The 24023-nt window shown below is 41.3% G+C and overlaps 1 protein-coding gene across 6 annotated transcripts in view; it reads left to right on the top strand.

Moving 5' to 3' along the window:
* The window catches only part of Ttc39c (tetratricopeptide repeat domain 39C), a 103380-nt gene that overhangs the window by 64258 nt on the left and 15099 nt on the right, over positions 1 to 24023 (top strand). For all 6 annotated transcript variants that reach the window (XM_074070191.1, XM_074070190.1, XM_074070189.1 and 3 more), the window contains 2 exons: positions 19951 to 20044; positions 22484 to 22591. In XM_074070191.1, the coding sequence (XP_073926292.1) occupies positions 19951 to 20044; positions 22484 to 22591 (202 nt within the window). The remainder of the gene's footprint in view (positions 1 to 19950; positions 20045 to 22483; positions 22592 to 24023) is intronic.

The raw sequence follows: 24023 nt of genomic DNA on the forward strand, positions 1-24023 counted from the left end.
TATCTCTGGCTCCCAAGTAGCTAGGATTGCAGGCATTCACTACCACATCTGACCTTTTCTTGATTATTTTTAAAGTATTAGGGATAATTTTACATTTGAATAAGCTATCTTTATTTCTCTTTTGTCTTCTTTTTCCTGTAAGCAATACAGATTTATGCATCTTTCCTCTTCTTCACCTTTAAAAATGTGCTTTGTAATATACATACATATATATATATATATACACACATATATGTATATTTGGTTCTATGTACACATGCTTTCATACCTTATATGATGTGACTATTTAGTAATAAATAGTAACTAATTTTTAATATTAGCCTTTTTTTTAAATTGTTTTATTATTCATATGTGCATACAATGCTTGGGTCATTTTCCCCCCTGCCCCCACCCCCTCCCTTACCACCCACTCCGCCCCCTCCCTCTCTCCCCCCACCCCCTCAATACCCAGCAGAAACTATTTTGCCCTTATCTCTAATTTTGTTGAAGAGGGCATAAGCAATAATAGGAAGGAACAAGTGTTTTTGCTGGTTGAGATAAGGACAGCTATACAGGGAGTTGACTCACATTGATTTCCTGTGCATGTGTGTTACCTTCTAGGTTAATTCTTCTTGATCTAACCTTTTCTCTAGTTCCTGGTCCCCTTCTTCTATTGGCCTCAGTTGCTTTTAAGGTATCTGCTTTAGTTTCTCTGCATTGAGGGCAACAAATGCTAGCTAATTATTAGCCTATTTATCTCTAAATAAATGTTCAAATATTTGAATGGATGAAAGTAGTGAACTATACAGTTGAAGAAGTTATTTTATTAAAGTTGCTATCATACAAACATTGTGCACACTCTTATTTTGAAACTGTCTCCTGAGCTTTAGTGCACACTTTACGAATATCCTGTGTCCTTGGCCTTTTCAGACCTTGAGCTTAGTGTTAGGAAGAGGTCTGGGTCTAGCACAGGGGTGGTTTGCTATGTATATTTGTTACACAAGTAAGCGAGGTCTGATGGCAGCAAAGGTATCGCCAACAGTGAGTACTGCCATTGCGAACTGTGAGCATTTTCCTTTCTTTGTTAAGAAGAGAAGTTGGTTATCAGGGACTGTCCTTTTTTTTTTTTTCCTTGTAGGACACCTAAGCCTACTCTGAAGCCAGTTCCAACAGAGATGCAGTTTTCATTTCTTTTCTTTGCAGTACTGATGCTTAAACTCAGGACCTCACGCTTGCTAGGCAAGGGCTTTACCACTTGAGTTAAGCCCCCAGCCCGCAAAAATATCTTGACAGCTGAAATCAGAAGATGGTCTACTAAGGAGGGCCCTGAATAAGATAATCTGGGATTTTCAGGGCCTTATATACAATGATGATGTAGGATTTGTATATAACCTACCTACGCATGTCCTCTCATACATTTTAAATCATGGCTAGATTACCTGTGATACCTAATAAATGTAATTCTATGTAACTAATTGTGCTGTATTATTTAAGGAATAATGACAAGAAAAAAGTCTGTACAGACACAATTTAAAGAAATAATTTGATCCACTTTTGATTGAAACTGCGAATGAGAAATCCATAGGTATGGAACGCATGGACCCCAGAGAGCTGATAATGTTTAAATCCCAATGTGCTGGCTAGGGCTGCAGGTGTGGCCCAAGGTGTAGAGTTCCTGCTTTGCAAGTGTGTAGCTCTGAGTTCATACCCCCGTTACACCAAAAAATAAACAAACAAAAAAAACCCAATAACAAAACCACACTAATGTGCTGGCTAAAGAAACAGCTTCATTTCTTTATAGAGTCGTACTTTTATTTCAAAAATATGACTCTAAATAACTGATTTAAATGAATGAAAGTGAGATAAAAACATACATGCAGTTACACAAAGCTCTGTGCTTGCGAGTGGGAGGACCTACATGAGAAGACCCGAGAGCCCATCTTCCACAACTGCTCCTGGTGCGGTCCTTCTCTGTACTTCTCACATGCCACAGTGCTGCTCCATAGGGGATAGAGGCCATCCAGAAGAAGTTATAATATCTGTGTATACAGGTGTCACGTGTACATGTATACAAACACACACACACACACACACACAGATGTACCTAGAAATAGTGTGTTGGTCTGTTTGCCTTCTCTCAGCTCGAGGCTGTAAGTGAGCCCCGGATGCAGGGACCACTTCAGGCTGTCTGGATTGAGAATCTCACAATACATGTTTCAGACTGGGGCCCTCCACCATTTGAGATGATAAAATAGATGTGGCTCTCCTTCTACAATTGTCCTTTTATTGGAAGTTGCCTTATTTGTTTGTTTTTCTTAAAAGGTACATGGCTCTCTGCCTGGCCTACTGCTGTTCTGTGCTCCCACCTGGCCCTTCTCACTGAGGAAGGCTCAGCGAGGGAGGTTCCTTCACCACACCCCATGAACAGAGTCTGCAGGGATACCTTAGATGCCTCATCTTTACCTCATGTCAATTGGTATCCCAGTTCCTTCCAGGAGGGTAGTGGTCCTCTCTTACCTTCTGATCCTATAAAGCTCTGTGTGAAAGGCTTTCTTCATCCACTGCCCCAGGGCCACCCTTCTCCTGCTCTTCACTGTCTGTGCGGCTTGCATTATTCTGTCGTCTACCCTGGGAGAGGACCTTTCAAAAGCTGACTGTAGTGCTCTCACACTGTACTTTTGTAAGATAAAGTTATATTTGTAGTTGGGCAAGTTGGTGCATACCTGTAATTGCAGCTACTTGGGAGGGAAAACGGGATTGTGAGTTTGAGAACAGGCTGGGCACAGTTGGGAAGACCTTATCTCATAAGCAAAATACAGACCAAAAAAAGGACTGAAGTGTAGCACAAATGATAGAATGATTGCCAAGCAAGCTCTAAGGCTCTGGGTTCAATTCCTAGCACAGCAAAAAAAAAAAAAGGAGAGAGAGAGAAATTTACATTTTTCATCAGTTTCCCCCAAATGAATGAGAGATTTGTATTGCTCTTTAGCCCACCCATTCATGATTGTGGCAGGAATAGAAAAATGGATGTTGATCTCTGTGTTAATTCGTTTATAAGATAAAGAAAGGAGGAGGCCTGTGGGGGTCCCAGAGCGCAGGGGCCAGAGCAGAAGGGCCATGCACAGAGGCCCTAGCCACCTGTTCCTGTCACTGGGGTGTGCTGCCATTATAAGAGCTGCCTGGTGGCAGCATTTCTCGGCTTTGTTGAAGGGCAACCCTGCTCTTACATTTGAACAGCACGCCTTGTCAGCATGATATAATGTTGTTATTTATAGGACCAGGAAAGAGGCAATGCAGGAAGAGAAATAATTCCCTGAAGTTCTGTTAATTGTAGTCTTTTCTTTCTACATTCTGCATGGTTCTCTTAATTACTTTAGGTACCAAAAAATAGAGTTGCCATTTATTCTTAGAAGTACAGAAAATGAGAGATTGATTTCATCTGGTTTGGGGAGATGAAGGATATATTTGTCAGAACTTTCCAGTGAGATAAACCTATATCATGTGGCTTAATGGGTGTTTGCTGAAGTGAGAGGATAATAGAAATCTAAACTGCTAAGAAATAAGTACACTTGTTCTTCTGTTAGCCCATCTTCCAGGCTGTGGTATTGAAAAGCAAGTGGGAGGCTAATACTGATTTCCACCCCTAAGCTTCCTATGGGAGCCTAAGCGGATGAGCTTTTCCTCCCCTCCATTGGTCAATGCACAATCCATGGCTAGGTGCCCTTGTGGCAGTGTTGTCAAGCCATTTGCTGCTCAGCAGCGTCCATGTAGAAGTGCCCATAAGGGGTTGTCACAGCATGTACTTCCATGTGCTACAGGGGACAGGCAGATCCTGTCATGTTAAAACACATACATAATGGTTGAAGATGTTAAACAACTTCATAAAAATAGCAGCCCAGTGATGAGTACATTCTAACTGGTTTTACTTCAAATTATTTTGTGACCTCTCATATGTAAGCAAAGAGACATTTATGTACTTTGCTTACAAATGGAATGTTTACATGCATTCATTCCCCTCATCTTTGTAAACATTCAGCACACAGCATTCAGGCAGATGGAATAGATTCCCATTGTGCTAGTAATTTGATATTTTCCTCTTGTTGAGAAATTATTGCTGGGATAATTGACTATTGTTTCCCAGTAGTTCACTGTGATAGCAAGTACTACAATATGTAGCTTAGCAAAGTTTTCATTTTTTTTCCCTTGAGTTTCCTTGGGCTGTGACTCCAGATATATCATTATTAGAATCAAAGAGCACAAACAGCTCTGTAGTTCTTGTTAACCAATGAAAGATTATACTCAAGAAATAGCAGGCCAGAGTATAACCACTCATTATTTTGTACATAGTATTTGACATCATTATTCTACCCAATAATATTATTTCTACTTACTTTTATGTCTGTAGTGGTGTGGATTAAAGCAGTTTAAAGATAGTTCCTAAAATATTACCAAAAAGACATCCAAGTTTATATATCTGAAGACTCAGTTATTAAGATGGCAACACTCTGCAAATTGAGATCCCTATCAGAATCTCAATGCAGTCCCTGTCAAAATGTCAGCCTAGGAGCTGGGGATGTAGCTCAATGGTAGAGCACTTACCTAGTATGCATGAGTCTCTGGGTTCAATCCCTACATAACTGCACCCCAAAAAAAGAAAAACTTACAAATGGATCTTAACCTCAGGGGAGCCACATTAGCCAGAAGAAAAGTCTTGAAAAAGCAAAAGCATATTACAGCTGGGTGAACCTTGAATACATTATGTTAAGTGAAAAAAGCCAGACACACACATACCATATGATTCCATTTATATGAAATCTCCAGAAGAGGCAAATCTATAGAGGTAGAGAATAGATAGTTTCTTGCTTGGGCCAGAGGAAAGGCAAGAGAAAAGGACAGAGTGACTGCTAATGGGGGCATTTTTCCTTTTAGGTGAGGAAAATATTCTAAACTTAGGTTGTGGTAGTGGTGGGGATTGTGGATATACTAAAGACCTTTACCTGTGTCGAACCCTTTAAGTGCTCGAATTTGTGGCATTTGAATTATGTCTCAAAGATATTTTTAAAAATATTCCTGGATTAGACCCCAATTTGTTTTTAAGGAGTTGGTTAATAGAATTGTTTTTCTTACTCTTTGGAGACATAAATCACTTAGAGTAATTGGATTATCATTAAACATTTGGAAGAATTCTCCTGTAACTTACTGCTGTTTAATGCCCTTTTGAAATCAGTTCTTTGATAACTTCCCATATTTCTTCTTCTTCAATACATACTTGCTTATTATATTAATTTTACTTTTATATTGTAGTTTTTCACTTGACTACTTTTTGAACATATAAATACTGTTTTCAAATTTGTAAAATTGTGATGTCTTTGCTATCTTAATTTGTATTTCCTTAATTATCTGATTAGGTTTTTGAGTTATCGTATTGGGTTTTAGAGAGATGTGATTTTTCTTTATCAAATCATTTTCTATTTCTATTTTTTAAAGTTTTCCTTATCTTAACTGAGTCATAGTCCATTGCTTTATCATAACATCTTTGTTTTGTTAGAGTAATGTGGATTTAGTATTCTAGGATGGGGATTTGATTGTATTCCTTGAAATCTGGCTGAAATTTCTGCTTGATTTGAGAGTTTTTTTGGGAGGGGCCCTAAACATTTTTTTAAATGTTAACTTAATGCTATTAAGTATCCACTGTCTTGATTGTTTGATTATTATTTATTTTGTGTCACTTAATGAATCATGTCATGAGGCCTGCCCTCTCTGACCCTGTTTGAGCCTGTGCTGCCCCGACCCCACCCCCGCATCAGCACTTAGTGCTGTGGCTGACCACTGGGATGATGAGTACTTCTCTCTGGCCAAGTGACCTTAATCTCTTTCACCTTTACTTCTCTTCTCAGTGATATGGGGCCCTTGGGGTGGTTGCTGGTGACACAGTTTTACTTTTGGGATTGAACGAGGCAATCTGGGAGGTGTGTGCAGCGCGTGTTACTCTGAGACAGCTCCCGTTTGTTGTAAAGACGATGGCACCGTTTTGGCTGCTGTTAGGGCTGCAGTGATAAAGGTGAATGTGACTGAGTTCATGGGCCTATGACCAAGAACAAAACAGGACTACCAGAGAGTAAAGGGCTGTGCAGCCCACCCATGATTCAACCTCCACAGCTAGGCATGACCACCAGAAGTGGGATATTTGAACGGGTTCTTGAGGAGTCAGTAGGAGTTAGCAGGTGTAGAGGGTAAGACCATGGGAAATGAGCCTGCATGTAAGTGGAGATTAGAGAAAAAGCCGCTTACTCTGAGACCTGAGCTCAGTGGTGCTGGAGCATTGGGTGGGAGGGTCAGGAGGAACAGGGTGGCGTGGGAAGGCATGGATCCTTTCTGGTTTGGTTCGTCTTTCTCCCTGGGAATTTGAACTTCTTCAGTCATGTGTCCTGTGCACTTGATGGACATGACTGTTCCCCTTGCTCCTGGGTTGTATGTATTGCTGTTCTTGTATCTGCTTAAGTGGTTTGGGGTAGCCTTGATCGTAGTTTTTTACTGATAGAAAGTTTTTGTGAACAGTGGCTTCTCACATCCATTTGATCCTGTGCCTGTTTTGCTTCTCACTTTTCTAATGCTCATAAGTATGGCGAGCTTCCATTGAGGGGTGACATCTGGTCTAGTTTTGCAAAGTAGCATTCTTCACTTTCTCCTCCCTGTCTTTTGCTCTTCTATGAAATCTTATATTTTTCCATAGCATCATATTGAATTCCTCTGTTAGTTTTTCTCTTATGATTTTGGACTTCGTAAAATTTGAATTTATTTTTAACAGATACATAAAAACATAAAAGTTGTGCATACTTTGGATAGATGTATAAATTTTACAGTATTTAAATCAGGTTAGACATATCCCCCTCCAAAAACATTTATTATTTCTTTATGGTGAAACATTCTAACTTGTTTCTTCTAGCTTTTTGAAATAATGCAGTACATTACCGCTGTCTGGGGTTGCCTTCCCAAGCAGTAGCTTAGCAGAATTTCTTGCTCCTATCTATGATTTTGGACTCTTTCTGTTCATGCACACCAGTTTCTGAAGTCTGTGCATTTCTGTTTTGTTAGTGTGGTAGTTTTCATTTCTCTGTGGTTACTTTTTTGGTGGTACTGAGGATTAAACTGAGTGCCCTGTTCTTATTAGGCGAGCACTCTACTACTTGAGCCATGTTCCCAGCCCTTTTAGTTTATTTTTCAGATAAGGTCTCATACTTTTGCTTAGACTCCTACTTCCGCCTCCTGAGTAGCTAGGATTACACATATGTACCATCACGCCCAGCCTCTCTGTGGTTTCTTGCAGAGAACTTGTTAGTGCTGGGAAGTTGTTGGCATGGCTTCAGAGCTTCAGTTTTTGATGTGCAATGTAGAAAGAACATTGAACTAGAGGTGTGAAGATCTAATTTCTGGCTTTGGTTTTGTGGTAAACAGTAAAAATATACTTCCAGATAGTTGCTTACACATGAGAAAATTGGAAAGAGCTGTGAGACCCAAATTAAGCCAGTCAGCCTTCTCTGGTGCTCCTTTTCTTTACCTGGAATATTCTGGGTTGCTATAAACCAGAGTTTTCTGAAGCATATGTCCCAGAGCACTGATTCAGTGAGCTGCTACTGCATGTCCCATGAAAAAGAGGCTCCGGGTCAGGTAAGGGAGACCATCCCAGCTTTTCTCAGGACTTCAGTTTGCATGTGATTCTCCAAGGAAGCGGTAGAACACACACGTATGCCATGTTTAATCAATACATTGGTCTATGAAAATTCCTTTTTATATCATAGCTTGTGAGACTAGAAGGGTTCAGTAGAAAATACTTTGAGAAATGGTAAGTTAGATAATTTTAAAGTTATTTCCCCCATCCTTCAACTGTTAGGACTCTGTGAATATCCTAAAAGCCTCGAAATTGTATACTTAAAAAGGATGTATTTTCTGGTTTGTGAATTTTATCTCAGTTAAGCTGTTATAAAATGTTTTATGGTTCTTTTAACTTCAGAATTACCTGGGATAATTTCCAGGTTTTATGACTTTTCTTTTTTTTTTTTTTGGTGGTGGTACTGGGGTTTGCTCATGCTTCTTAGGCAGGTACTCTACCTCTTAATCCATGCTTCCAGACCTTTTTTGCTTTAGTTATTTTTTGGATAGGGTCTCACATTTTTACCTAGGCTGGCTTGGACCACAGTCCTCCTATTTTGCACTTCCTGCCATAGCTGGGATGATAGACACACACCACCACTCCCAGCTTTTTCCATTGAGATGGGGTCTCATGATTATATTTTGCCTGGGCTTCCTGGAACTATGATCCTCCCAATCTTAGCTTCCCATGTAGTTGGAATGAGAGGTAGGCACCACTGTACCCAGCTTTTGGTTGAGATTGGATCTCATGAACTTTTTGCCTGGGCTGGCCTCGAACCACAGTCTTCCAGTTACCAGCCTCTCAAGTAGCTGGGATCGTAGGCATGAATCATTAGTGCCCACCTCATGACTTATCTTTAGTTTCCCACTGAAAAAGCCTGGCACAGCAGCTGACATCCTTTCAGAAAGGGTCCTTCAGTGCTAGGAGACTTTTTACAGCACTTTCCTGATTATAGCTTCTGTTTATTCCTCTCATACAATGCTCTGTGCATATTTGATTATCTCCTTCTATAGTCTATGTTTTCTCTTCATCTTGAATTGTTGTCTTTTGAGTAGTGTGGCTGTGTTCATAGACTACTGCTATTTCTTTTAACTTTGTTTTTCCTGAACTAATTCTTCATATTATCCTCTTCAACATTGATTTTAATCCTTTGATAACATCTCACACTTAAACATATTTCTTTTAAATTTCCTGCTATTTTTCACACAAACTCCTTTCCTGTTTTTGGTGTAGTGGGAAGAGCATTTGACTCATCTCAATATGGAGTCTTGGACTGGGGGTGGAGTGCAAAGGTAGAGCACTTAGTATTCTCAAGGCCCTGGGTTCAATCCCCCGCACTGCCAAAAAAAGGGGTGGTGACTTTCTAGTTGACTGAGCCTTCTCTGTAGAAAAAGGGCATTACTTGCGGTTCAGGGTTGATGCCACCCTTCAATAATGTAACCCCAGGGAAGTAAAAGTCCTAAGTGCATGGTGCCCACTCAGGACTAGCAAGTGTCCCTTTCTGTTTAGACAGAATTGTGTCTGAGTTGTAAGTCTCAGGAAAACACATTTTTCATCATGAATACTGTCAGGATCGCATGTGTAACTGTTGAGCGACTAAGGGAATCTTAGAACTAGAGCATCCTTCCGCACTTCCTCTCCGTTAGTGATGGATTCATTTACATATCTCGTTTCCCAAGAGGATTGCTGTTCACCCCCATGGAGATGCTGAGAACATAAGTACTCTAGGCATTCTTCATTCATGAGCAGCTATGTAGTGCCTCTCATGTAAAAGGCCTGCTTCCCCACAAGAAACTTACAGTTTAATTATGAAGACACCAGTCTAAATGCATGAAAAGGTAAATCACACGGGCAATCAAAGGAAAGAGCCAAATAGATGTGAGGCATTATGGGTGGGGATGACTGGGGACCAGAGCCCAGAGTAGGTAGGGCCCTGAGGGGAGGGGATAGCTGTGGAATGCAGAGGCCCTGAACAGGAGGCTTGGCAGAGTTGGCTCGGTCAGACTGAATAGGCTCTCAGTTCAGTGGCCCCACTTCCAAGGCTTCGTGACCTTCAGCAGAATCTGCAGATTGCCTCACTGACCTACCAAGAGTGTTTGCTATCTTCCCAGGCACACGGCTAAGAATGGCAAAGAGACCGTGCATCATAGTGTTTACTTTCATTACCACATTCCATCTAAATAGTTCATGGTCGTGTGAGGGCATGGCAGAACACACAAGTGCATCAGGGAGCAGATGAAAAGCTTGACTTCCAGGAACAACTACTGTTCAGGAGCCACTGGCCAGCGGAGGGTCACCATACTCAACAGTCAGAGATCTGTATCTTCTTACAGCATTCTTACTAGGCCTGAAGGAGTCGTTATATCAGAAACTTATCAGACTGTGAAAACCAAGAGGAGGCTCACAGATCAGCCCTGGGGCAGAAGTTTCTGTGTCATTTGCTAATCTGCCCTTTCCATGCATAGTCAGCAGTAACAAAGTACACATGTGGTCCAGCTCTTCGGAATGTACTGAAATCCTCTGTCATTCCTATGAAACACATCTCAAGGTCAATATTACCTTTTGTATATGCTGAGTCTCTTTCATGCCTCAGGCCGTTCACTTTGGAGAGTCAGTTTCTTATATATGGAAGCTTATTAAGCTCTTAATACGCTCTGAACATATTAACTCTTTTTGCCCTTCCCACACGATGTCTTCTTAGTCCCAGCCCACACTGTTTGTCCCTTGTATGGCTACCAAAGTCTCCTAGTTTCTCCTAGTAGACTCTTGTTTTTGTGCTTCTTGACTTGGAATCTGTTCTTTTCGCATCTCCCAAAGTGACCTTGCAACTAAAATTTTAAGAAAAGTTTTTGAGTCTCATCGTAAAAACCCAAATTCTTATAGTGGCCTCCAAGGCCCTACATGCACTGACCATGTGTTACCTCTGCTACCACATTGTCCACCCTGTGCCCACCCTCCACTGCCCTCCAGCTTCACTGGCCTTCCTTCCTCAAACGTACAGAGCACGCTGCTACATTTTCTTCTCTGATTATCTTCTTCCATCTCTGCCTCATCTTCTTCAAGTCTTTATTCACAGTCACCTTTAGGAGAGGCTTATTCTGAACATGCTCTTGAGTCATTCCTACCTGTATTCCCTGTCCCCTTTTATTACCAAGCCACCTCGTTTCTGTCCAGAGACTTAATCCTTATCAGACACACCTGTTTGAAGTTGTTCCCTTATTTGTTCATTTTCCCTATTAGAATAAGAATGTAAGGTCCAGGAGACCAAGTCTAGTTCCTCTTCACATTCTATAAGTCTTTCTTCTTTTTCAAATGTCTGTGCCTGGCACAGAGACAGCGAGGTGTGTGTGTGTGGCATCATTGTGCATAATGGATGTCTCTTGTTATTTCTCTCTCAGGTGTGCAGTGATGGTCATTATGTTTTTAGATTTCCCTCAGAATAGGAGCAGCCATTTGTGGCATGTCGAAAAGTCTCTCTAATTATGCAAAATTCAAGGATGGTAATGCTTTGTAGTATTAAAAGCTCCATCTCCCCATTAAGGACATTCTCAGCATAACTCTAAAACCACAACATATTCAGGAAAAGATACATAGAATTGATCAAAAGACTGAGTGACATGAATGAAGTGAACTTCTATATTATAAAAATATTATAAAGATTTTTTAAAATAAAAAGCACATTGAGAAATAAATGATTAAGGGTTGGCATCCTCAATATAGAAAGAACTCTTATAAAATTAGGATAGAATAGAAGGATAAGTATAAACATAGAAAAAGAGAAATGGGTAAAACACCTAACTAGTAGACAAATGACCAGTAACCCAGACTCCACAGTAATCAAGGAAATGCAGACTAAGACAGCATGGAGAAATGATTGTCTAACATTAAACACATTCAGTATTAAAAAGGAAAGAGAAAGCAGCCCCTTAGAAGCTGCTGGTACATATGCAAATCGATCAAATCTTTGGGACCTGTAATCTAGTCTATACAAATTGCTATATGATTTGCTAACCTAAGAAGGAGTGGCTCTGAAGGACCATGAGGCACACACACTGAAGTACAGGTGTACATGTGCACAGGCAGACACCGCACCTGCCCACTTACATCACCTGTAAGAGAAACCCCAAGGGTGGATTTGGAGGGGGGCTGAGGGCCTGCTATGATTTGCCTTGCTTGGGTCAGGTCTTCCCCATCACCCTTACTTCAAAGGACACTTCCATCCCCACATGTGGGAGGCTGGAGGAAGGAGGATGACTCCCCAAACAAAAGATGTCCCTGATGGTTGGTGTATTCATTTTCTAGGGCAGCCATACCAAAGTACCACAAATGGTGCTGCTTAATCAACAAACTTGTATTGCCACACAGCCCCGGACTGGAAGTCTAAAACCAAGGAGGCAGCAGGGTGATCCTCTGAGGACTGAGGCTACTTCTGCTCCTGGCCTCTCTCCCAGGTCCATGGTTCACCAGCCCTCTTTGCTGTTCCTTGGCATATTGAAGCATCAATCACCCTGACCTCGGCCTCGGTTCTCACATAATGCTCTGTCTGCCTGCCTCAATGTCAAAGGCCCCTTCTGTATCCAAACACTGATCATAATGATTTAGGTCCCACCCTACTTAAGGAGGACCTTGCCTGGCCACATTTACCACAGCCCTATTTCTAAATAAGGTCGCTTCTGAGGTGGGGTGGTGATGACATGTGAGTTTACAGGGGGCACAATGCCACCTGTAGAAGCTGGCAATCAGTTCCAAGAATGTCTTCCCACAGGTACGCGCGCATGTGTGTCTGTAGGCCTGTGTGTTTTCTTCTTTTCACATAGATTCTGGTGGTGTTGCCCAGGGAGCCTGCAAACAGTACCTGCAGGCTCTCCCGGAGACCTCAGAGCAGGTAAATGAATTCGGCACGTAAATGAATTCCACAGTTTTTAAAATCAGTACAGAGTACACAATGAAGACCAGGAGAAAAGTGGCAGGAGATGGTCCAGGCGGGGTGGAATGACCATGTGACCCGAGTCCCTTCCTCTCTGATGGTGGGAGGAGGGGAGCCGAGGCTCAAGAGAGGAGGCCTAGGTAGATGGTGCCCTGTGCCAGTGGATATGGTGCATTAGAGGCCTCAGAGATGGGTGCCTTTGGCCACAGACTGCTAAACTGATGGCAGACAGAGGTTTTATTAGTATTTTGTGGGCAGAGGACAGTTGGTGCCAGAGTGGATGTCACCAGATGATCATATTAAGAGCTCATGAGTATTAAATTGTCATATATATTCAGCATTGTGTATTTATGGCTTCTTGTGTATTTAGTCTCATGTCTGCTTAGTACCTGGGTGCCTCATGGATATTAGAGATTCTTGATTTTTTTTATCCTTCTCTCTGTAAAGCACACTCTATTTGCTAACTATTTCTTTTAGAGTTTTTGTTTGTTTTGAAACCAGGTCTTGATGTGTAGCACAGGCTGGCCTCAGATTTCTCCTGTCTCAGACTTTTTAGTACTAGGGTTACAGACATGCACCACCCACCACACCCAGCCCTGTTTATTTTTAACATCTCACAAACTGTTATTAGACATAGTTGTTAGACATAGTCTAACAATTGGCATACTCATGACTTTAAAAATCTTAAATTAGAATGTGCCTGAGTTTTCCAAACTATAGAGTTCTTTATCAGGATTGGTAATTCTCAGAAGCCAATGTGCGTGACTGCTGCAGCTGCGGGGCACATCTTCCCCAGCAGCCACGGTGGCAGGGACTGTTGTGTTGTGGGATTTGTCCCTGCACCATCACCTCCTCTGGTGTCTAGCCCAGCAAAATTAAGAGACACCACTGTGGTTTTAACATTCCTGAGACCTTTGTATCTGTGAGTACAGTTTGGAAACTGCTTGTTTGGGAAGTAGGACCTTGTGCTGCAGGTTCACAGACACCTGGGACTTGCTGTCCCTTTGCCAATGTAGTGTGGGCCAAGTCTTCAAGAGAACTTGGCCTTGTCTCCATGTCCAGATTTTTTTGCAGCTCTAGTTGCAGGCATTGAGTCCTCTCAACCTGGCATTGCCACTCCAGTCTGTGAGTGGAACAGAGTACAACACCAGTAGACCTCAGCCAGTGCTGTCACTGCAAGTTGTTTTGTGCTTCCCATTTGTATTTTGAGATCTTTATTTTCAAAGGACCCTAAGAAAGATATTGATGTGCAAATACCTTAACAAGAAAAACTTACATTTTTCAAATTGCATGGAAACAGTACCTGTGATCACTCCATCCCTTCATGTTTCATTTTTGCTTGTTTCCAGTCTCTCAAAGGATACATTGTCTGTGTTTGAACTTACATTTTTGGTAGAATCTTCAGTTAAGCAGCTTTTGATTATGCCTGCTAGGTAAAATGTAGAATTTCTCCTGGCAAGTCTGAAATAATTGTCAGGAAACTTATTTGCGCTTGCTCACTTTGTTCTAAATATTGGAAAACAGTCTTGAAATTGTTTCTCAGCATTATTAACAGATAACATGCACTTATTTTTAAGGACAAAGTACTTTTCTTTCCCAAGACCATTTTATTTGTATGGATTTATTTATTCCAACATCTCCTGAGAGTATAAACAAAAATGATTTCCTAAGGTGTTTCTAAACTGTGTTTGTTATGAAGTTGACACTGGAGCTTGGAAGTAGTGACTAAAGTTTAATGTTGTGTGTACCCATTAAGAAAAATATTTAATTATAGTGGATTTAAACATTTTAAATTATTGTTTAATGAAAGGCATGGCTTTCAAAAGTGACCTAGCAACTTACATAGTTCCAGAGCACAGAAAATATGAAAATATTTTCAGTTGGTCCTATAAGTCAGTCATTATTCTGATACCAAAGAATAGAGTGCTAAATAAAAAAAATAGGTCATTCATTCTGAATATAGAAATTCTAATTGGATGTTAGCAAATCAAACCCAACAATATATTTTTAGTTAACTTGCTGGGGATGGGGATCAAACCCAGGGCCTTGTGCATGGTTGGCAAGTGCTTTACCACTTGTGCTACTCACATAGCCTTTTATTTTTAATTCAACAATGTATTTTTAAATAGCATTTATTATATTATAAGCTAACAGGATTACCAAAAAGGTAATCACGGTTCAGCCTCAGGAAATTTGGAAGTAGTAATAACTAAGGAAGTTATTGGTAAAACCATATAACCCTATCAATGAGAGTTCATGAAAGATACTACCCAATCTGGATTTCTTTCAAAACCAAACAAACTGTTAGCAAATTATAAAAAGAAAGGACATTTCCCTTTTTGGTAAAAAATGGCATCCACCTGAAACCTGCAGCAAACTATATTTCTTAAGGCAATATTAGAAACATCCTCATTAAGGACAGGAATGAAGCCACAGTGTGTGCTATGCTTACTGTCATTCTGCATTCTAAATGGTGCTCCTAGCCAACGAACAAGCAAGTCTATTGTAGATGAAGAGGCAATACGGTTATTATTTGCAAATGATTTGAATGTATCCATGGAAAATGTAGAGAGTAAAAGAATTAAAATTAAAATGTATGTGAACATGGAGCTGTGGGGGTATAGCTCGGTGCCAGAGAGCTTGTCTGTCATGCTGAAGGTTCTGGGTTCGGTTCCATTCCCAGAACAAATAGAACACACACACACACACACACACACACACACACTACTCTCAAGGGTATAATAATGTGCATATACAAAGTCAACAATAAAAGTTCAGTTTTTCCAAACTTATATGTAGAACATGTTAGTAATAGTGGAACTACGCTGTGGAACTCGAAGGGGGGGGAGAGGGGAAAGAAAAAGAGAACGATAGAAGGTCAACAATATTGAAATGCATTACATCTGTGTAGGTAGAGGATATAACTATATATTGAAAGCTGTTGAATAATGGGGGGTGGGAGGGAAGGGGTAAGGGAGAATAATTGAAGGGGTTAAACTGACCAAAGTAAAGTATACTCACAGCAAGGATACATCCACAAACCCCTCTAAACATTGACTTAGAATTTAATAACGAAAGACAAGTCTGTAAAATTGGTATAGTGAGGGGAGCACTTGTGGCAGGGGGAAGATTAATGAAGGAGATTAAAGTGAGGGAATGCAGTTGATGGGCTCCATATACATACACCAAATAGAACAGTAAGACCTCTTGCAAGTGCTTTAAGTGGGGCGGGGAGGGGGTTAAGGAAGAGAGCCGATGGGGCAGTCTAACCACTGTACAATGTAAGGCTATTCACAGTTGTCACAATGAATCCCTCCTGTGCTACAAATATATCCTAATAAAAATATTTTTTAAAGTCCAGTTTTCTCACATAGTAGCAACACCCAAAAGATGAAATGGAGCAAGTTCCTTTTATGATTGCCACAAGTATTAGAAAATACGTAGGAAGTGACCTATGAAAGAAGGAAGGCTTGAATAACCAGAAAAACATGCTCTGTCCCTGTAGTCGCAATGCAGTGACTACAGATCACGCTGATTTTAATTTGGCAGTAAATATGTTCCATTTAATTTGGCAAAGACTTACGTTTTTTGTTCTTATTGGCTTGCACTGGAAGCAGATAAAGCTAGTCAACATTTCTTCGCAGCTTACCAGTGCGGAAACTCAGGCTTCAGGTGGCTTTTGTAAGTTCACCAGCAAAGAATCCATAAGACAGAAGCTAATGTGGTGCCGGCTCACATCTTATAGGCCTTTTCATACTAATTCATTGTCTGTAGTCTCTTCAGGCCAGAGAGTGTATCTGTCTTTAAAAATTAAACTGTAAGTCAAGTATCCAGTTGGGGATAATTTCCTTTCTTTGTTGTGAAACATGTGGTGCATGTTTCAATTTATAATAATAAAAACTCCCACAGATTTATTTAATTTTAAGTTATTTTGGTGATAAAATAAGGGAAAATAAGTTTCCACTATTTTAATTAATTGCTACTCATTGTAATTCCTCAAGGACTGATCAGAATAGAGCTAGAATTAATTTTGTAGCTGTTCTTGCTCTTGGGATAAAGTTATTAAGCTCCATAATACACTGTTATTACTTTCAAGATCTGTTAGGCCTTATGACAGAAAGAGCACACTTTTAATTAAAAAAAAATAAGCTGTATTCTTTTCCTAAGGCTCTGTAATAAATTGCCACACCCTGTGTGTCTTAAAACAACAGAAATTTATTCTCACACAATCTGGAAACCAGAAGTCCCAAATCTGTTTCACTGGATGTAAGGATTCAGCCTGAAGTGACTAGGACCATTTGGTTGTGACTGCCATCTTGCCTGCCAGGTGACCTTGACATGTTAGGGTTAACACAATCATTAAGAGTTGAACATTCCTTAACCGATGCTTGATAGGTTAATAGTTAATTGTACAAAACCATGGGCTTCATTAAGTCATTTTCATACATGTATATAATGTACTTTGATCCTGTTGTTAGTGGTTTTTTACAAACCTTGTATATCCTCAGATCGTGGGCAAGTCACCATTGTCTAGCTTAGCACATAAACCCCTTCTTCCTCCTGCTTCAGGGTGCAAGGATCCTTTGCCATGTTACTGCCCACTTCAGGTCTCTGCCTGGAAGTCCTTAATAAACTTCACTTTGTGCAATCTTGGATTTGCCAACTTCTTTCTTCAGTTTATAGAACCTTCTGCTTTAGTGGCCGGTTCTTCTACATTGTATGTTCCCAAACACTGGGCCAAACAAAATCGACAGTTGGCAGGATCTCGCTGTCTCCTGAGGCTGCGAAGAGACTCTTTCTCACCACTTCCAGTCTCTGGTGGTTGCAGGCATTCCTGAGTGTGTGACCACATCCCTCTGGTCTCTGCCTCTTGTCATAGGGCCTCTCCTCCACTTCTGCGTGTCAGTTCTCCTTCTGTCTACCTCTTTATGAGGATGCATGTGATTACGTTTACAGCCCGTCCAGATAATCCAAGGTGATCTTCCTTACCTCAAGATCTTTAATTTAATCCCATCTGTACACTTACTCCCTGAAGAAAACATACTTTGCAGGCAGCCAGAACAGAATTTGTCTGCTAGTCAATTTCTTGTTAACTTTGATCAGGTTTCTTAACTTTTTGAACTTTACTTCATCTGAAGTGGAACTACTGCCTGCCTATCTCAGAGTTTTGAAAGGGTTAATAAAAATGATGTTGCTTCCAATATTATATCTTGGATTCCTTTTCTTTCCTTGCAGTCAAAGCCTTATTTTGACTTGTCTTTGGATCTCCAGTGCTAAATCTGCCCTTGGCAAGTAGTGGTTGTGCAGTAATGCTTCCGGAGTACTTTTCTGTCCTTTGAAGGGCAGTGTGGCATTGCATTGTCATGCACTGAACTTGCAGATGAGGACAGCTCAGTGGCAGTGATCCATCCAGAAATACCCTCTATGTAACTGCTGAGTGTCATTAACTTAGCAAACAGGGAGGTACATGTAATGCAGAAGCCCAAGCAATGAGGTTTCAGTTTAACAAATGAACCAATATACTGTATTGAGTGCATATGTGAGGAGAAAAAGGACTGTTGATCCAGAAAGGGAAAAGTTGGAGATGGGTGTAATGAGTGACCAGATGTCTATACATACTTCATAACAGGTTGGTTGATTTCTCTCACCCTCACCTTGCGACTACCTGGCTAGCATCCATGGCCGGTGATAAGGGTTTGAAGGCCCTGTTTGAACCTTCCTGCCTTTAGGGCATTTTCATTGATCTGGCCATGGCCTTGGTTAATGAGTCATTTTGCTTACAATATCCCGAGTCACAGGCCAGCCTGATGACTCATCCAGTGCCTTGGTGTCCCAAGGCCTCCTGCAGGGACAGTGATTCTCCCAGAAGCCTACAGTGTTTCCTCAACCTTGCCACCCTGCCTGGCTGGCTGTGCAGAGAAGAGGCTGTGGGAGTGGGGGTGGGGTTATGACTTGGAGAGGGTGAGTGTGGAGCAGCAGCAGGCATGGGGAAGCATAAGAGGAGAGGAGGGAGGAGGGAGAAGACCCCCCCCCACTCCCCAGGGTGCACGGGGCAGGGACAGCAGCTAATCCAGCATTCAGCTAGATCAAGAAAGGGATGCTTGGAGATGCAGCACCGTTGACAGCAGGCTGGTCAAGTCTTCCCGTACACAGGGCCCTTATTTATTACATCCCTGATATTAAACACCTGTGCGTCGGTGAGCCCGTTTTATCCTGGTGGTGCATTAGAAGTGTTTATCAGGTGTTTGTGGCATCCACTTAGCCAACTTTGAAAAAAATCTTTAGTGGGAAGAAAAAGTAAATGTGCTTTAGTTCCCTTTATCTGGGGAGGATACACACCAAGTCCCCAGATGCCTGAAACTGCAGACGGTACCAGCCTTTGTGTATAGTAGAATTCCTCCCATACATACTTAGGATGAAGTTTCATTTATAAATTTGGCACAGTAAGACAGGAATGACAACTAATAATAAAATAGAATAATTATAATAAAATATTATGATGTAAGTTATGTGAATGTGGTCCCTCCCTCTCCTCCTCCTCCTCCTTTTTTCTGTGTCTCTCTCACTCTCAATATCTTACTGTGCTCTACCATCTTTTCAGACCAAGTGAAATGACAGAAAGTGGAACTGCAGAAGGAGGGGAATACTGTGTTTAAGTAGAAATAAGTACAACTGACATTTTGGGGGCTGTTGGTTTCTGGACAGCAGTGGATGAATGCATAAGTTGGAAATGACATAGAAGTCCTAGGGGCATTTCTAAAGTATTGGGAGAGGAGCTTTGATGACCAGAAGCAATTGGAGACCAGTGTTCTGAGGTTTAGAATTGAACTGTCCACTGTACAGCAGAGAGCGAGGGCTGTGTGGGAGGAGGTCATTAAGGACAGGTCTAATGGGAGTGGCGCCATGCAGTCAGTCACCCAGTGCAGATAGAGGCTCCGAGCCAGGGCTGGATACACACCAGAGGATGGAATATGGTCCCTGAGCTTTTTGAATGTATCTGGCAACAAAGAGCTAGATTAGCAAACAGATATAAGACAACAAATTCTCCTGTAGGAGCATAGTGAAAGTGCTGTGAGGGGAACTGAGCCCTCACTGACAGAATCTACTGCCAAGTAAAAGGAGTTCTCTAGACAGGCATGGTGGTGCACATCTATAGTCCCACCTACTCAGGAGGCCAAGGCAGGTAGCTTGCTTGAGCCCAGCAGTTTGAGATTAGTCTGGACAACATAATGAGACACCATTGCCAAAAAAACAGAAGGAGGAGTTCTGTGTGTTTTGTTAATGTCACAACCGTGAGGCAAGTTGGTCTGGTTTTAGTCCTTAAGTCACTTTCCTCCATACTGCCTAATATGTTTACAATAACTTAGTAACGATTTCATTTTTGTTCCCCAAGTGTCAAATCAACAGTGCCTTGACTTCTTTCCACACTGCTCTGGAACTTGCAGTAGATCAGAGAGAAATCCAGCACGTCTGCCTGTATGAGATTGGTAAGTATAGAGTTTGTTATGAAGTAGTGCTAGCACTTTCTGGAGCATCTTTATTGGTGACGCTACTCAGATTGTCTTTGCAAAATGCTGCCTTGCACATGTGACGATCCTCATCTGTCTGCTTCTCATTACTTCTTTATGACATTTTGATTTAGGATAGTGGGTGATATTGTCTGAATTGGCTGTGTAACCCTTCATAAGTTCCTTAGTGAACTGCACATTACAATTCAAAGCTCTGTTCCTCCTTCCCACCATTATCAGCTCTTCTGCCAACCAGCTCTGAGACAAATTGCGTACACTTTCTTTTTTTGTGATACTGGGGTTTGAACTCAAGGTCCTGCACTTGGTAGGCAGGTGTCCCACTACTTGAGCCACATGTCCAGCCGTTTTTGCTTTGGTTATTTTGTAGATAGAGACTCATGCTTTTTGCCTGGAGTCAGCCTTAGACTGTGATCCTCCTATCTCTGCTTCCTGTATAACTGGGATTATAGGCAGGTTCTACCACAGCTGGCTGCTATGCCTTCTGAGTCACCCATTGCTATTGGAGTAATCTTGCCTCATTGCAGCCCATGAGGTTTAGATGCAGCCTTGGCAGGGTGTCTGGCATACAGAATGCTCTCCATGCCTATCAGCTGCTTCCTTCTGCTTCTCCCCCACTGGAGATAAATTTATAAAGGCATTTGGAAGTATGGATTTGCCTAAGCTTTCCCCTCCTTCTTCACAGTTGTTGCTGAGTCTTTTGCTGACTGCTTGCACCTTACTCTGGGATCCTGGTACATTAGTCATTTCACAATCCTCCAATGTGACAGTTTTTCCAATATGCTGAGAAGACTAAACACAACTTTGGGCCTGCAACAACTTTTTTTTTAATGTAAGGAGTTCATACTTTTTAGAGTTTTAGCTAATACTGCCAGATCACACCATACAGCACATAGAAAAGGAACAAAGAAAGGAGAAGTGATGAGAGTGATGGGAACCAGCGGGAAATGGAACCCAACAGGATCTCTGCAGAGGACAGGAAGCGGAATCAGAGTGAACTCAGGGAGCAGTTGATATCTACCAGTTCCAGGCCCTGCCTTGCCTGTCACTTGCCTCTCAGTTGAAGAAAAGTGCAAACGAAAAGATTGGGAGCCACCCAATAAGCAGCATTATGTTCAGAATGCATGTTAGGATTTAGGAAGAAGAGATGATGTATAATCTGACAGAAACGTATAATTTTGTGTAATCTAAATTCTGTTAGAGCTCTGTATGGGAGCCACAACGTAGAGTGAGATGTGTTTCAAAGCACTGGAATTTCGGAGCCTTGCCTTGGCATCCTTTTGTGGTCCATCATTTCAAGGTCTGTGGTAGGCTAGAGCTAAAGAGCCGGTGGGAGCTTCAGAACCAGCTAAGCCAGGCCTTAGCAAGGTTTACTCAGTAGTAAGTTGCAACCAGGCTGCTTCTGACTTTGCACTGCTTTCAACCTCTGTTTTGTATTTAATTCAACTCTTACTCTGATATCTATTATTTATGCCCTAAAGTATGTTAAGATCAGCTACCATAGTATTTGACTGAATTTTCTACAAGACTACATCTACCTCCCACATACCAACAATTTAAATAGTAAGTCCTAGATTATGTAATGACCTGGCCTTCCTGATACCAGAATTTTCTTTCTATAGAGGCAGCGCTCTGTGGAATGAGTACTGGGCTTTGGTCTACAGTTCTTCCCTCTTTGTAGCTGTGTGGCCCAACTGCTGATACCTTAGGTCTTCTCCTTGCTAATGCAAAGATACCATCAGACACCGTTGCAAGTTTGTAGTAAAGATCAGCAAGAATTATATTAAATGCTAGCACACACAGGCACTCAACTAGTGAAGAGACAAGGGGAACACAGCTTTTTCTTTTTAGTGACTACTATTCTTTACCCGCGCTGCTTGTCTGACAGGGTTGGAATGCAGGAAAGACAGGATCCTCCCTCAGAGTACAGAGGGAGGGTGAATAGTGCTTAATTTCTCACAAAAGTCTGAGAAAAAGCAGTAATAATTGTCGAGTGAGTGACTTTAGGACTTCCTGAGGCAGTCCTAAGTATCTACTCTCACAGGTTACTTCCAGTGTTGCTTGTCTGCCTATGCCTACACTTAAAAGAGTACCACTTTGCCTGGGTTAATCTCACCGCTGGATGAGGCAAATTGGAGTATCTTTCTAGAAACCTCTACATCATTCATTTCCATACTGATTAATTGCTTGTGGAATGCACAGTGCCTTGTCTTGCTTCGAACTTGACATTGAAAATCTCTAAGGGAGAAAATTTCCTGAGTTTTCTGGTTCAAGTTTTTAAGAATTTCCCAGAACATTCATAAAGATAAGGATCGCAGGGCAGTTTCAGAGATTTGTAGCTTAAATGTGGCCATGGCACTCTCTATCTTAGGACCATATGCTAAAATATTTCTTTCGTAGGTTGGTGCAGCATGATCGAGCTCAACTTCAAGGATGCATTCAGTTCCTTCGAGAGGCTGAAAAACGAGTCCAGGTGGTCACAGTGCTACTATGCATATTTGACCGCAGGTGAGTCAAGGTCCATCATGGCCATACTTGCCTCTCTGCGGCCAGTCAGTGGACATGCCCCGGCAGATAGGGAGTGATGGAGGAGGAAGCAGAAGCCTTGACCTTTCAGGTTTCCCCAGCACATTAACAGTTTGTACAGCCAAATAAACAGCAGTAGGACACTGTGTTGTTCACTGACCCAGATGGATACCGAAAAATTCAGCACGGTTCTGGTTCAATGCCCCTTCACCTTGTGCTGCCCTCCTGTGCTGTCTTGAAAATACTTACATTGTGAGGCTTTCCCAGTTTCTAGACATTTTGCCCTCAACAGACTCAAACTGCCCTTATTCCCTTTCTTTATTTGCTATAATTTTTAAAGAATTTGTCCTTTTCATTGTGTTAATTATTTGGTCAGTGCCCTGATTATGAAGTTGTATAGGTTTTGAGTCATCTGCTCTAACCTTGTGTTACCTGTGAATCCTGTTCAGTGTTACAGAATGCAGGGTACCTCGTCAGTGCATAGCATTATCAGAGAAACACTGGAAATTCCTTTTGTGGGTGATTTTTTTTTGTTTTGTTTTGTTTTGCTTTTTGGCCCTTGTATGAAATAGTTGGAGATGTGCTGCCACCTGGTGGACAAAAATGTTGTCTGTCACTGTGCTACACAGTGCCATGTGGTTTAGAATTGTAAAAATGTGGAATTGAAAAGTCCTGAATAGTGGATTTCCTGCTTTTATGTAACTTTATGTAAATCTTGTCAGGTTTATGGATAATTAAACCTCACTATGCAGCCACACAAATTATTCTTTTACTTAAAAATTCAAGTTCAAGACTAACCCCAAATTTTTTTTTTTTTTTTTTTTTTTTTGGTGCTAAAGATTGAACCTAGGGCTTCACACACAGCACAAGCTACCCCACTGAGCTACACCCTCAGGCCTCCAAACATTAAACAACTCATTATTATTATTAACATTTGGATTTAATGAAACATTTCATTTTCATTCCATCCCCTTAACTCATCTAAACTGTTTAAAATAAGGTAAAATTAACATTAGCCAACATGTATAGTCTAGATATCTTAAAGTCCCTATAAAATTGCATCAGATTGTTAGCAATCAGTATAAAACTCTCTTCTATTTATGCCCCCTTCGTACAGTCTCTGTGGGACACCCCCATTTTCTTGTAACTCTGTATATGATGTTTGAATAAGCTTATTTCTAATACATAAGTTTTGTATATTGTGTCTCACACTTAAAGTGTTGTTTTATAGAATTTTCAGGCATCTCAGATTAAAGTAAGACTATTTATTGAGTGGTTTTGGTGTGCCTAACACATTGAGAAGTCAGTGAACCCTAATTGCATAGTCCAGAAAAGAGGGCTGCATGCAGCCCACCATCAGTGTGTGATTGGGCCACGGAGTTGAATGGCATCTCCCCATCTCTGGGGAGTATAA

Source organism: Castor canadensis, chromosome 4 (genome assembly GCF_047511655.1).
Source record: "Castor canadensis chromosome 4, mCasCan1.hap1v2, whole genome shotgun sequence".
Lineage (NCBI taxonomy): Eukaryota > Metazoa > Chordata > Mammalia > Rodentia > Castoridae > Castor > Castor canadensis.